At 34.4% G+C, this 14,377-nt stretch overlaps 2 protein-coding genes across 2 annotated transcripts in view; both read right to left on the reverse strand.

Moving 5' to 3' along the window:
- Positions 1 to 5,452: 5,452 nt before the first annotated feature.
- Positions 5,453 to 13,900, reverse strand: LOC113116491 (myelin basic protein-like). Its single transcript, XM_026284681.1, has 5 exons — positions 13,671 to 13,900; positions 6,860 to 6,961; positions 6,720 to 6,746; positions 6,267 to 6,341; positions 5,453 to 6,176 (listed from the first exon to the last, which is right to left on the reverse strand). The coding sequence occupies exons 1-5, from the start codon at positions 13,785 to 13,787 to the stop codon at positions 6,141 to 6,143; spliced, it is 357 nt and encodes a 118-aa protein (XP_026140466.1). The 5' UTR covers positions 13,788 to 13,900; the 3' UTR covers positions 5,453 to 6,140.
- LOC113116490 (myelin basic protein-like) overlaps positions 10,614 to 14,377 on the reverse strand; it is a 31,717-nt gene continuing 27,953 nt past the window's right edge. Inside the window, exon 4 of the mRNA XM_026284680.1 lies at positions 10,614 to 14,178. Within this exon, the coding sequence (XP_026140465.1) occupies positions 13,892 to 14,178 (287 nt within the window). The 3' untranslated portion in view covers positions 10,614 to 13,891. The remainder of the gene's footprint in view (positions 14,179 to 14,377) is intronic.

A 14,377-nucleotide genomic window follows, 5' to 3' on the forward strand; every position in this document is an offset into this window, starting at 1 on the left:
TTTTTAAGCTGTAGATGTGGAAAGTGCAGTTTGATAACAACATCGAATGTTGTTTACTTGATGTGCTTACGCGCCGATAGCTAAGTTAACAACACAGAGATATTTGAAGCAGTTTTACTCACCGCCTGCGGTTCCAACACACGATCGTGACCCTTTTCCGTTGGGACTGCATTACCCTTAAGAAATAAACGATGTGCAAATCCGGCGTCAAACTGGGCCTTGTTTGTAAAACAAGCATCTTCGAAATGCAGGGAACAAACAAAAACACTTGCACAACTGTGCAGGGTTGTCTTGCCCTGGCAACCAAAAACACACTTCTTTTGTGACATTTAGGTCTCTCGCTCTGATCAGTGAATATCTCGTCTCTGCTCCACGGGAGCGCGCACTCTTCCAGGAAAAGTGCCCTTAGCACCCATATAAGGAAATTCCGCTCCATCTAACGTCACACAGACCCATACTCGAAAAAAACTTTCCGAAACTTGTGACAAACCGGAAGAGGTATTTTTGGAACAATTTTGGAAACTTTGTCCATGTTTAGCATGGGAATCCAACTCTTTAACAGTGTAAAAAAACTCAGTATGCATGAAATAGCATTTCACCCCCCCTTTAATATCTTCATGACCATTAGTGATAAAGACCTCAAATATTGACACACGATTAATACAAGATTGCGCTTAAAGAAAATGTAATGATTGATATCATATGGATGCAGAAAATGAGTTTATAATACCCTCAGTATCAGGGGTTTAGCCATTTACCCAACTCTAGGGCCTTGTATAATATCAATAGGCATGCAGTACAAACTTTGGTTCAGTTAGACTAAGAACATTTTTGTCTTCCATCCTGGAAAGTCTGGTGAGGCTATGAATAACACTTTAAGATATTAATGCCCAAACATGGTTCTCTGATAGTGTTTTTGATGCTATAAGAATGACAATCTCAAGGACTGACAAAAATATGAATATTATTACAGGCCTTAGTTTTGGGACCCAAACATAATATAGAAAAACTCTTCATCTGAGATGTTGCTGCAACCACTTACCTGTATTCTGACTGATTTGACATGGAATGAAGCCTCTATATTCTATTAGACACTAGCAGGAGAAGACCAGGGTTGATTTGGAGGTCCAAACACACCCTTGTCATGAAAAACAGACCGTTGCTATGGACGCGGAACAGACTATTTTCTTTAGCGGAAGCAATAGAATCGTTTTTAAAATCAATAAACTCATTTTTAAATCAATATTTTGTGTCAAATTATTTATTTATTTTGTAGGTAGCAATGTAATAAGTGGGATCATGTATAGCGAGGCGGTTGTTATAGCGAATAACAACCCCTTCAGGCTGATTTTTCACCAGCAATGACTGCAAACTCACCTGTTGCCCACTCATCGTGTTCAAATCGTCCCTCGCGCTAACGTTTCTTCTTGTCTTCTGTTTTCATGTCGGTGGCGGCGCCAAGCAAGTCGCTAATATGACAGTTACATGACAGTTTACTAGCATGTGTGTGGATCTGAAGGCATTTGCGTGTGGATAAGCAACGCGAAAAAAGTCACGTGACAGTTTTTCGTACTTGTAGAAATTTGTTTTGTACTTGAAGGATTTCGATTTGTACTTGAAGCTTTTTTTTTTTTAAATTGAAGGATTTTTTTTTGTACTTGAAGGATTTTGTTTTGTACTTAGAGGATATTTTTGTCATTGAAGAAATACATTTCTTTGTATATGTAAAGCATACTGTATTTGTTTGATAGCTACGTTTTTTTATTTGCAGAACAAAATGCATTAGTTTGTGAGTGATGTTTTGTATTTGCAAACCACACTGAGTTCGTTTGTGAATAGTCGGGTGTGAGTAAAACACGTTTTGTGTGTGTGTGAGGTTTTGGCATGATTCTCACTCTATATATTTTACCCTCTAGTAGACAAAATAAAGTATTACAGCCTACATTGCTCAGATAACGCAAGTCAATGAATTTTTATGGGAAAGAATAAGTTCGACCAATTAGAAAAGAAATAAGAAGAAAACCAACGTGAGTCAGATAAGTCTGAAGGTCTGTGCTGAGTTTGGTGAAGCTCTAGGTGGAATCAATTACTCTCATGATAAAATTATAATGTTTAAATATGGCTTTCTCAAGCTAACATAATAAAGAAGCCTCAGAGAAACATCAACAAATTAAACATCAACAAATTTAGTATGTAATACAAAAGTATGTAATGTATTTTAAAATTTTAAGGCATGCCATAGTCTCCAACCAAACTGTCCCGAACCCTGCAAATTTCTGTCAGTACGTTCACTGATTCTAGATTATTTTTATTTGAAAAGAGTATTCTACATGCTTACATTCATTCATTTAAACTTAATTTCTGTAAGCTAATAATCACAATTTGACATATTTATTCAAGTATCACACACCCACTTGCCTTTTGATGTTAATAAAAGATGAGAGTGAGAAATGTTAAGAACATATTATCATGGTTCTGTTCAGCCTATATTCTTGATTTTTATTTACACTTCACTTTTATTCATAGAGACATATCTGCACTGTTCATATCAATGGGACAATATTCAATATTCATTGATACAATATTCATCATTACACAATATTTTTTCAATCCTATAATTTAGAAATAATCTGTCAGAATACAAAAGGGGTTGTTTCCAAGTCGCAGCAGAATTAATTATGTGCCCAACAACATATTCCTGCTTTAAATATTATGAATTATATGTTAAATGTTATTTGTTGACTCTGATTCTGCCCCTCATAATTAAAAGTTCATTTACATTACAAAACTATATTAAAGAACATGAAATTCACAGCAAAAACTTTGCTAGGTCAAAGATTTCCATGGACAGCAAATTAATCAGTGGTATGCAGAGTTTACACTGAACAGTGACGTAAAAAAAAAAAAAAAAAAAAAATCATGCCTGTGCATCCAGTGATTAAAGGCTGCTTTCCCCGCTATTTTTCATTATCTTGTTGCTGATTTATTAGGTTTATTGGTTTATTAGGAAAAAGAGAATCAGTGAATTGTGAATGACTTATTACCATATTGTGTAAATAATATGTAATCATGTAATCCATAAAAAAGTACCTGTAGTCTGATTACAAGTATTTTTAAAAAGTAGTTTAATCTAATTACAAGTTGAGATTTGGAATCTGATTACGTAATCCAGATTACATGTAATCCGTTACTACCCAGCTCTCATATATTAAAATCATTGATAATGAAGTGAAGTCAAGAGAAATACTGAAATATTACTTTTTTTTTCTTCGATTGTTTTTTACTTTTTCAAGTGCCAACATTTTATCCATGAATAATATCAGCATAAATGTTCTCTTTTGTTAACTTTTCTTAATTTGTTTACAGCAAAGCACAGGAAGTAGAAGTGGTGTTGGGACACGATTCCGAGTCAGATTCCCAGCAAGCACCATCGCAGGTCAGAGGTCAAAGAGACTCACTCAAGGCTGGATCTGGAGGAGGTGGTGCAGGAGTCTTCAGAAGTCTGGCAGTGCCACATCCCCACAGTCTTCCTATAAACACCTGACAACAGCACACATTCAGCTCGATTTGACTTCAAATAGCAAGTCTGTTTGCTTAATTTTAATGCCAATTACTATCTTTTTATTCTTGCCTGCACAAATCACACATTTATTTATGTGAATGTACATGATTGTGTATAATTCTTGTTACATTAGAAAACCAGTCAAGACAGAACTTACTTTTGTGTTTGAAAGTTTAATTTTGTAATTGTGTAAGTTTCATTACTGTTTATTATTATTATTATTATTATTATTATTATTTGGAGCCATATTTGTCACTACAAAAGTAGAGATTGTAACTGTGTATTTGAATGGACATTCTGTAGTTGTAAGTTGTATCCTTACCTGTGGTAAAGAAAAATGCCTAGTTAGCACAGACAACACTGACATTGTCAGTGTATCAAAATACTGCATAATTACATGTAAAATACTAGAGGTATAGAACTGTTTATTTGATTTATTCCATGCTATATCACTAATCTGTTTTATAGGGATAGTTTGATTTTGTCAAAAAAAAAATCTAATATGCAAACATATTTAAGAATAAATGTTTTCTTTTTTTCAATGTTTATCCGTTCTCACTTTCATTAACTTGTTGTTTTTCTGCAGCTTTATTCTAGTTTTATATATGGGTTTATTTATGGATTAAGTGGGACAGCATGGACAAGTTTAGAATTTAAATGAAATCTGAAACACTGAATGCATATTTTGATTTTTATATGTGCACTTATAGTAGCTCTGTGGCTTCACTCACACTCTTTATAGGAAATCTAAATATTCTGGATGAATTGCTGTAGCTTTCATTCCTGATTGAAAGCTCCTGACACAGAGACATCCATGTTGAACTTCTTTAAATGCTTTTCTTCCTTTTTTTTTTTTTTTTTTGTCCTAAAAGCGTAGAATGAACCTGCGTGAATATTCAGTCTCGCATGCAGCTAAATGGATTCTAAATGGAATGTCCGGTTGATCAGTGAGGGTTGAATTTTTTTCAATCACTGCATAATACTTCTGCAGTGGTTATCAAGCAGTTAGTTGAGTGATGGTACAAAAAGAAGGCAACTACTGTAGACATCCTGAACAAACATATACAGAACTTGTTGCTGCTGTTGAATTGTAGCATAAGCAGTTTAAATGATTAAATACTTGAATTATTACTTTATATAGGTAGCATCAAATAGCAAGTCCAATGTGCGAGGTATAAAGTGCCATATGACTTTAACATGGCAACTATGTAAAAATCTAATTAATATATTCTGAACTAAAACAACAAAACCAGCATTCTAATTTAAAATGCCCCTATAGGTAATGAAAGGTTAATATTTTGGTTTTGGGATTCATTGACATGCATTCAAGGTCAAAAAACACTTTAATTGTCTTTTAATACGGATTTATTTTTTACCTTACTTGCCCAATGACTTGCAAACAATTCGCTCGACGCTAAATTTTTCCAAACCCATCCTTTGTGCAATGCTAATCTGCGGCGATTCGTCCGATTGGTCTCATTTTCATTTCAACCGCTGAGAAAGCGGCACATAGTGGCAAAGAATGAATTCGCATTTTCATTTCATTCAATGTGAAAAGACAAACAAGTGGGCAGATAATACGTATGTTCATGTTGACGTCAACATGTAACGGCTTGGGATTCATTTTAAAAACGACTCGTTTCAAAGATTCAGAGTTGACTCTTTCTTTGTATACATGGTGTATTTTCATATTTAAAACTTTGCAGGATGTTTCCATTCACTGACTGCTGCTGTTACACACTACATGAACATTTTCAAAAATCAATAATAGGAGCACTTTAAGAAGTCCCTTGCCATGATTGGATTCTTACTTGCATCTCATTTTGTAACATTTGCTATACTGATTCTAAGTAGCTAAGATGCTAAATAAGCATAAAAAGAACCACTAAAAAAGTTTCACACTTTTAATTGTCGCCATTAATTAGGTATGACAAACACAGAAGACATCAAATATTATTTAGTTTAAATAAGAAACCTTTTTTCCAGTTGTTTTTGTATGAATAGAAAATGAAGTCTCAAACTATTGATGAGCAAAGGGCAAAGAATCAGTCATATTCATACTATGTGCAGTAATCTATGGTTACCAAATTCATTAGAAATCTCCGGAACCAAACGCACATTTAAAAATGTGTGGTTGGAGGTAAAATATACTGGTGGATGTCAGAACATAAGTTATGCATTTTGGCATTCAGACCACCTCCGGGCACACCTTATCAAACTGTACAGAAAAGACTGTTCATCAACGTGTAAAAGGTGTAGAAAACACATTTGAGGTCTAGTACACAATATGCTAAGAGAGGTACTGGTTACACTTAAGCTTTGTAAAGATGAGTACTGACACTACAGAGACAAGACAAAACCATTACAAAGATCAAAGATTATACACAACTATGTCAGTAAAAGATTGACTAGACTGAACAGGAATAATTCAGAAGACACAGATTGTGTTGTAACGTATCAGTGCAAAAGCTTTTTCAAGTCAATGTTACTGTATTAGAAAACAAAAATTTAAACTTTTTTTCCATTCATTTTCCATCCTTTTCCTTTTTATTTTTAAATGGGAAAAGGTAATGAGGTTTCAACGCTTGGTAGATGAAGCAGACTGGCTTCCACCCTGAAAAAGAGACAATAAACACAAACTTAAATTGACTGATGATGTTACAAGTTGATTATTGAAGAAAAAAAAAAAAAAAAAACTTGTTACCATTTTGAAGATCCGGGTTAAGGTGTCTCCACGTCCCTTTTGGCCTTTGGTAGAGCTCTGTGATTTCTGGTCTCTCTGTTAATAAACCAGATAGTGTTGTTGTGGATACTGGGGTTTTTCATATCAAATAATTTTGCCATTATGGAAGAAGTGAGTTACAGAGTTTTTGAGTGAGTCACAAAACAAAACAAAACAACAGCACCCGACATAAAGATAATTGAATATAATGAAAAATGACAGATTAATTCAAAGTAACAAAGGTACTGATTACTAATAAAATGCAAAAATATATAGCCTACTATGTTTGGGAATGAGGGTAGTGGAAATTAGCTGTTTACATGATAACAAAGTAAAATCAAAATGTAAAATCAAATCTATATATGCACCTAAAGCATAATGTTAACAAACTTCTTGAAAGGGAACAGCTGTCGAACTCAGAAAATTGAGACTTACTCTAGATTTGGGGGTAGAAGGAGAAACCTAATTGGGGGGAAAGCAAAATCCAATGAAAATCATTTATAGAAGAATATTCATTCTATTTTTCAATGATGTGGTATGAGAGACAGGGAAAAAGGAGGAAGAGAGATACGAACAATGGTTCTGAAAAAGTGCGCAACAGCATTCTCATCTGGACGGCGACGAGGAGATGCGCTTGTTCTTTGAGGTGATGCAGACAAGCCACCACGAAAAGATCCCTGTGTTGAAGTGAAGACATTTTTGATCATTAAACATTCCATCACAACAGTAGCTTCAGACTAAAATCTTTGGTCGAAACGTTCAAAGACAGTAGGAACATGGGAACAATGAATAGGGAATATACTTCCAAAGCTGATAAAAAAGTGTGCCTACTGTATTATGAATACTGTAAATGACTTTCATACTTTCAAACATACTACTTTTTTTTGTAGTAGGGAATATGGATATTCTAACACATCCTTCATGCCCCTCCCTCTCATAACTGTATTAGCTCTTCCATTACACAACTTGGCTTGGGATAAGACAAAATCCTGACATACATGTACTTGAAATTATCTTTAAATAACAATAAATGATCAAATGTTTGCATTTGCATTGCAATCTGTGGGTGAAAACGATATGTGCTATATATATATATATATATATATATATATATATATATATATATATATATATATATATATATATATATATATATATATATATAAGGTTTAAGAGATTTAATGTGAAACAAAATCTGCGTGATCAACATATAATATACAAATCAGCATAAATAAAAAAGGTAAAAAAAATTTTTTTTAAAGGATGTAATTGCAGCAAAATTTTTAACACAAATAAAAATTATGTTGCAATTAAGGCCTAGACTTTATTTATCTGAATTTGTCTGTGGTGTTTCTGTCTCCACTGGAGGGAAATAGTGGTAAGTAACACACAGGTATTTAAATTAAAAGGAATTCAAATCAAAATGTCCTAAACCTTTACTGAGTATAGAAAAGTATACGTAAACAAGTTTTTTAAATGTAAAAAATAAAAATAAAAAATTTACCATACCGTATCCGGAAAAGCATGGGTAATGTGTGTAAAGAATGAAGAATTATGAAGCAATATAACTTCAATATAACTTAACATAAAAACAGTTTAGATGATTTGGTGAGAAAGTGGTTCGAATGAGTGCGATCTGATTCAGATGGCTTTGCAAGTGTTCAGTTAATTCAGTGGTTAATTCATTGCTGGTTTAGTGGTCAGGAACACAGGACACACATATTAACTGCTGAACTGTTTGCAGGCAAAACATTTCTCGGGTCGGTCTTAGGTCACCTGCAAGCACTACCGTCCTTTTAAATGTGTAAAGTTGTGATGAAACTGAAGAAAAAAATTTGAATACATTTTGAGATGTATGTTGATATGTCTACACTGCATTTGCTGTAGACAGTCTCACTGATTATAATGGGTTCTATTGGTTTTTGTACTTTCTAATAAGAATGGTTTTTAATAGCAGTATTATGTTGATGAACAAGAGCTATCCACAGTCCATACAGACAAATACTGTACTAAAGAACCTTTTTCCTTTTATTTTAAAACTTGATAATATAGTGTTAATTATTAAAAGAAACTTCATAAATTTTGAACTAAACAAGTATAAAAATTACCAGATTACTTTAGAAGTGTTCAACTGATGGACACTTTACTATCCCATGAGGCCACAGGAAAGTATTTGTGAATGGCAATGAAGCAAGTGATGCTGTCGATCACATGAAAATGACAGCAAGGCCGACGGAGTACATCCAAATTTCATTCATACTGCACATAGTCATACTATAGTGTAAACTGGAATTTTTTACATTTGCAAGTTTTAAACCAAATGTAGTACATACTATACAGTATCCTTTTTTGGACACAGCAACAGGGACAAGATAACTGGTCTCAGATTTTTCAGATCTCTTAGCACGATCTGTTCATGAGTCATGGTTTTATGTACTGTGTGTTTTTTAACAGCAGTGGCTCTGGGCATATGACCAAACACATGAAACCTACTAGCTGGCCAGTTTTCTTCACAGTGCAATGGAAAAGAGATTTAAAAACGAACTGTCACACTGACCGATGCTCGTGTTGGTCTGAACAGATGCATTAATAGACATGGGTGTGAACAGGCCTTTGTATCCATCCATGCCCCAAAATCCTTATCCTCTGTAGGGCCAATGAATGCTGAAGCCTATCCCAGCGACTCGGGCCACAGGTGGGGGACACCCTCCCAGTCCATCATAGGGCTCACATACACACATCTACAGACAATTTGGATTGTGGGGAAACTCCAAGCACCTGAAAAAAACCTTTGCCAACATGGTGAGAATAAGGCCTACTGGCTCAGCTGGGACTCAAACCAAGGAACTTCTTGCTTTAAGGGAGCAGTGCAAACTATGTTATATAAACATTTTAAATGCAAGTTTTGGTTTTCCATCACTATGGTAACTTACACTACAGACAGTAGCTATCCTGCTCCGGAGCAGGTTTTATTCTGGGTTAGAGATCACAAACCCAAACTGGACCAATCAGCTGCGAGCAACGTGATATATATCTGATACAATGAAGCCATTCCCCCATATCTCTAGCTCCATATTAGAATTTTAGACACAATTGCCCGAATTTAGCTGCTAGCTGGCTACACTGTAAAAAAAAATATTGTGATCTTAACTGTAAAAGACTGTAAAAATGCTACTGTAAAAACCTGTTAATTGGTTATCTGTAAGTTTCCATACTATATACAGTGAATAACTGTAAATAAAGTCAAATAACGTTAAAATGACATATTTTGGAAGTGAAAAAGAAAAAGTCATTGTTGAATTTTCAGTGAAAAACTGTAAATTGACACTCCACGAATTCCCTGCATGACACTTCATATTTTATGTTTCACTGGAATAGCTATGTTTTTTCTTAGTTTTTGTGTACAGTTATACACAAAAACTTTATATTTGTACATTGGGGTTTTATTTTTCATCTAAAGTTGTTAAATTAATGTTTATTGCATTATTCATGATCATGTGTGTTACCATGATGGTGTTTAGTGTTTTTGTGAATGACACTGTGCACCTTAGAAAATTAAAATACCATATTTCATTAACTGATCTATTGTGAATTTAAGTTAAGTCTATAAAACCTAAAATGTTGCTACCATATTTTTAACGGTGAAGTTCTGGCAACCACAGCTGCCAGTATTTTAACGTAAAGGTCCGTTTTTATTTTGTTTCGTTTTTTTACAATGTACTTATATTTATGTTATATTACTTATAATTGTTTAAAATTAACAATTAATTCATATAATTATTATATTAAGTGGCAATTAATTTTAAGTTTTGCATTTAAATACAATTAAATATAAATACATACAGATAAGCTTTAATATACCCAACTTTTAAAATGACTAAACTTAAGTTTTCCTTTTGAGTCTTGTGTGAAACAATGTAAATAATTGAATTCAGTTTATTCGTTTACATAGTCATATTTTCTTTCTGCTGCTTCTCAAACTTTTGCTTCAGGAGAAGTGTTTATTCCTGCCTTGTAAATGCATTTAAATATATTTTTAATAACGATTAAATAATCTCTTAATAATCTTTTAATCTTCAGCAAAAAAAACAAAAAAAAACAAGTAAATTGTGCTTATTCTCACGAGAAGTGAATCCAGTTGACACTTACTGTAGTCTCCATGTTGTCCATGTTCAATGTGATAAGCTGTTTGATGCACACATCACAGTTTCAGGTACACGGGCTCAAGAGTTAATCACAAACTCTGGTTCAAACAACAAAAAGTTGTTCTTCTTCTGATTCTGATCTAAACCAGGTTGGATTTGTTTGGTTTTGTCAACTCTGAAACTCTTTTTTTTTTTTTTTTTTTTTAGAATTTTTTTTATCTTGATAAAGTACATGATACAGGCCACAGGACAGATGGTTCACTCGCATACAGCAAAGACCATAACACAACCCTTCCTAAACATAGACAAACACTATGCAGGTGATCAGCAAAGGCCACAAACACATCATGCCAGGACAAGCTAAAACTGCAACAGAGACCTAAATAACCAGCAAGATTGTTATGCAGACACTCACCAATAAGCCTGACCACTATTGCTGGCTTTACTAGTCTGCATGATCTTAGCCTGTCAGTCTGACTACAACTCCTGACTCAATATATTATAAAAAATGAGTTACTGTATCAGCAAATAAAAATAAAAATATTAAAATGCATATTCTCGCAGTCTTTAGAATTTTTTGATATTAGAACTATTCGAATTTTCTGCTTGACTTGAAAAAAATGCCTCTGTGAATATGCATTTTTTATAGTGTTGTTCTTGTACACATATTTCTAATTTGACAGCTTCCTGTCTTGCATATCTGACACCAGGTTTGGTCTTTGGGTTAAGTGAAGGATGATGGCCAAGGAGAGATGGGAGGAACACCACAGGAACCATATGAAGGGGCTGGACTCACCATCTGTGACTCAGTAAGGAAAGGTCCTGCGCTTTCACATTTTAAGTGTTCTATGATGTTTAGGAAAATAAGGTGGCCACCGTAAACAAATGTTCTGTTTTGGAACAATCCTGTTTTGTGTTTTATGAAGCCTTGTACCTCAATGGCATTGTGCCCAGTTTCCTCTCACAGATACATCAACACATTTTCCCCCTTGCATTCGGTTACATCTTACTATTAAAATGAAACCGCTGCCTCGCTGAGTCATCGGGTCAATCCATATACTGTTAGTTATTTTGCTTGTTAGTAAGGTTAGACATTGCATTTTATTTCCACTGTATTTCACTTGTTGCATTAACACTTTTGAATCTAACTGGCTACACTGGAAGTTTCAAAATTTTGGATTTTCTGAAGAAACCTTTCAAATGACGTCAAAGCAACTTAATCTAAATATTTATATCGTCAAATAGTAATAATTTAATTAATAGCAATAATAATTATTTTTTTTTAACTATATTGCCCAACACTTGTAGCAAGGAAAGGCTGGATGTGAATAATAAACTGAACCTATAGTTTTTTCATATCCATGGTTTATTAACTAATGTTAAAATGTATTTCCTGTATTTAAATATTAACAGATTCCTGTCAGTGAAAAATAATCATAGGATCTTTTAATATTACAAGGATGTTTCTTTAATTAAAATCTCATCAGACTTTTTGACAATGGATATATTTAAAACAAACTGTATTTCCATTAATACTTTTCAAAAACTGCTTAATCTTGCTCATGCATATGAATTTGACCTGACCTGTCAACTGTTTACTTTGGCAATTTCGAATTCACATTGTGACCACACCAGTAAAAAAACAAAAATGCACATAGCAACAAATCTTTTTTTTAAAGCGCAAATTTGTCTCACTATTAGAAAACAAATAAACAAAAAGGCCAATGTTCATGTTACATACATTTTAATCAAGCAAATGTCAAAGAGCTCAGGACAGGATCAGGCTAAAGAACATCTTCAGGGTTGTTCCAGAATATGTAGGTTACACAATCTATTGTTGTTACAAATGGGACACAATCTATAGGGGTTACTAGTGAGGCATTAACACTTATAGATCACATTAGAGAGATGAGTTAACCTGAGGCATGTTTGAGAAATCTGGTTAAAGCAGCAACATGTAGGTCTGAGATAAAACTATTATACAACTGAAACTATGACATCTCAATCTCGGTCACATTATTTTTTTCCCACAAAAAAAATGTTAGCTATATTGAAACTAGTTAATCAAAACATTACACACTGCATGAGTCAGTAATTCTGCAATGTTACATTTTAACCATCTTATGGCACTTTAAATATAAACTTACATCAAGATCTCATTTCACCTCTCCCACAAAGCAAAAGAGTTTCCCAACTTTGCTGTTTGTCACCTAACAGCTTAAATATCTTTTTTTTTGAGAGAAAAGGAAAGTAATAATAATTCTTATCTCCCTCTTTTCTTAAAAGTTAAGGCTCTAGAAACTGCATAATTTCACAAGCATAACAAATATTAATAATAATTTCCAAAACGATGTAAATTCCTTTTAGAAACCAAACTGATCAGTAATGGTCACCGTCTGTACCCTGTAAAACCCTGAGGTGCTCCCTTAACACCATGATGTTATAAGATAAATGGATTTGAAAAACGGCTATAAAATATAAAATATTTATCGGTCACATACTGTATAAGAAAATGTAATAGATATGTGAAAATTCTCGGTTGCACTTTATTTTACAGTACATGTACTACCATGTACTTATAGTGTACTTACAGTGTATTTATCTAAGAAAGTTCTGGTAATACAAGGTAACTACATGGGGTAGGGTTAGGTTTAGGGGTAGGTTCAGGGTTAGTACCTAGTTATAACATAGTTATTGTAATTACTATAATAAGTACATAGTATGTACATGAGGAACAGGACTGTAAAATAAAGTGCTACCAAATTCTCTCCGCCAACATAAACATCCTGGTTGAGACATAGTACCAAACATTGTACAATTTGCTCTATGTACCGTCTTTTCTGATTACTACAGAACTTTTCAACGTTGCAGTTGCTGTCAGTGAAAAGTCATAAAAACACTTAATTTTGTTACACAGGCATTTCAAATACATTTTATAAAAGCTAATAAAAGCTAAAAGTCATGTTTATAAACATCACACCGTATGCTGAATCCCTGAATCACAGTTAAATCCTATATCAAATTGCAGCTTTATTAAATACTGGATACTATATGACAGCAATGTGTAATAAACAGAGATAAAGAGATAAAAGTAAAAAATAATAATAATAATTCACACACAACTCATTTACTGGTGGCTATATTGGAATCAAACAATAACTGAAGGTCAAGATAAATCCATGCAAATAGAACAGTAGTAAAGGCTCATGTGGAGAACTCGGAATGCCTGCTCAATCCTCACCTTTCCCTTCTTCTTTTTATCCCCTCCAAAGAACTTCCCGATCTGATCCATAACAGTAGGGTTCTTCTTACTGCGGCCCAGCCTGAATGTTGACTGCGAAGTGCTTGCAGATGCCATGCTGAAGTGTTAGCTTTAATCTCTACAGCGGTGTTTTTGGTTTCGTTTGGTTTCCAAAATAGGAGTGAGGAAAGTGAAGGCAAAGAGGAAATCTACTTTAGGTCCTACTCTGCACAATCGGAACCGCACTCTGAGCCAGCTCCGCTGTGCTCCTGGATGGTCTGCAGCTCATCAGACTCCGAGGGGCGGTGTTTGAAGGTGTTGTCCTCTCGACCCGGGGCATCTCGAGAAAAGAGGCGGACCAAGTGTGGGCGGGGCCCCGAGGCATCAGGGTCGGCTGTGCTCGGATGGTTCCAGCTGCTGTGATCTACTGCAGCGTTCATGGAGTCAGTCACCACCGGACTCTTGCTGGAGCACCCATTGTTCTGGTTGAGGTCCGCCTCCCCCAGTCCTGCACAGAAACATCGGGAGTTATCTGACATTTCACAGTAAGATCATTGTCATCATCACCTACCCCAACACCCTCCACCCAGTCCCTGCTGTGCAGGCAACAAGTGCTCCAGATTCTCTCTCTCTCTCTCTCTCTCTCAAAAAAAAAAACCTTTGTATTACCAATAATTTTTTTTTGACAAAAGATCCATAAGCACTGT

This window comes from Carassius auratus, chromosome 16 (genome assembly GCF_003368295.1).
Source record: "Carassius auratus strain Wakin chromosome 16, ASM336829v1, whole genome shotgun sequence".
NCBI lineage: Eukaryota > Metazoa > Chordata > Actinopteri > Cypriniformes > Cyprinidae > Carassius > Carassius auratus.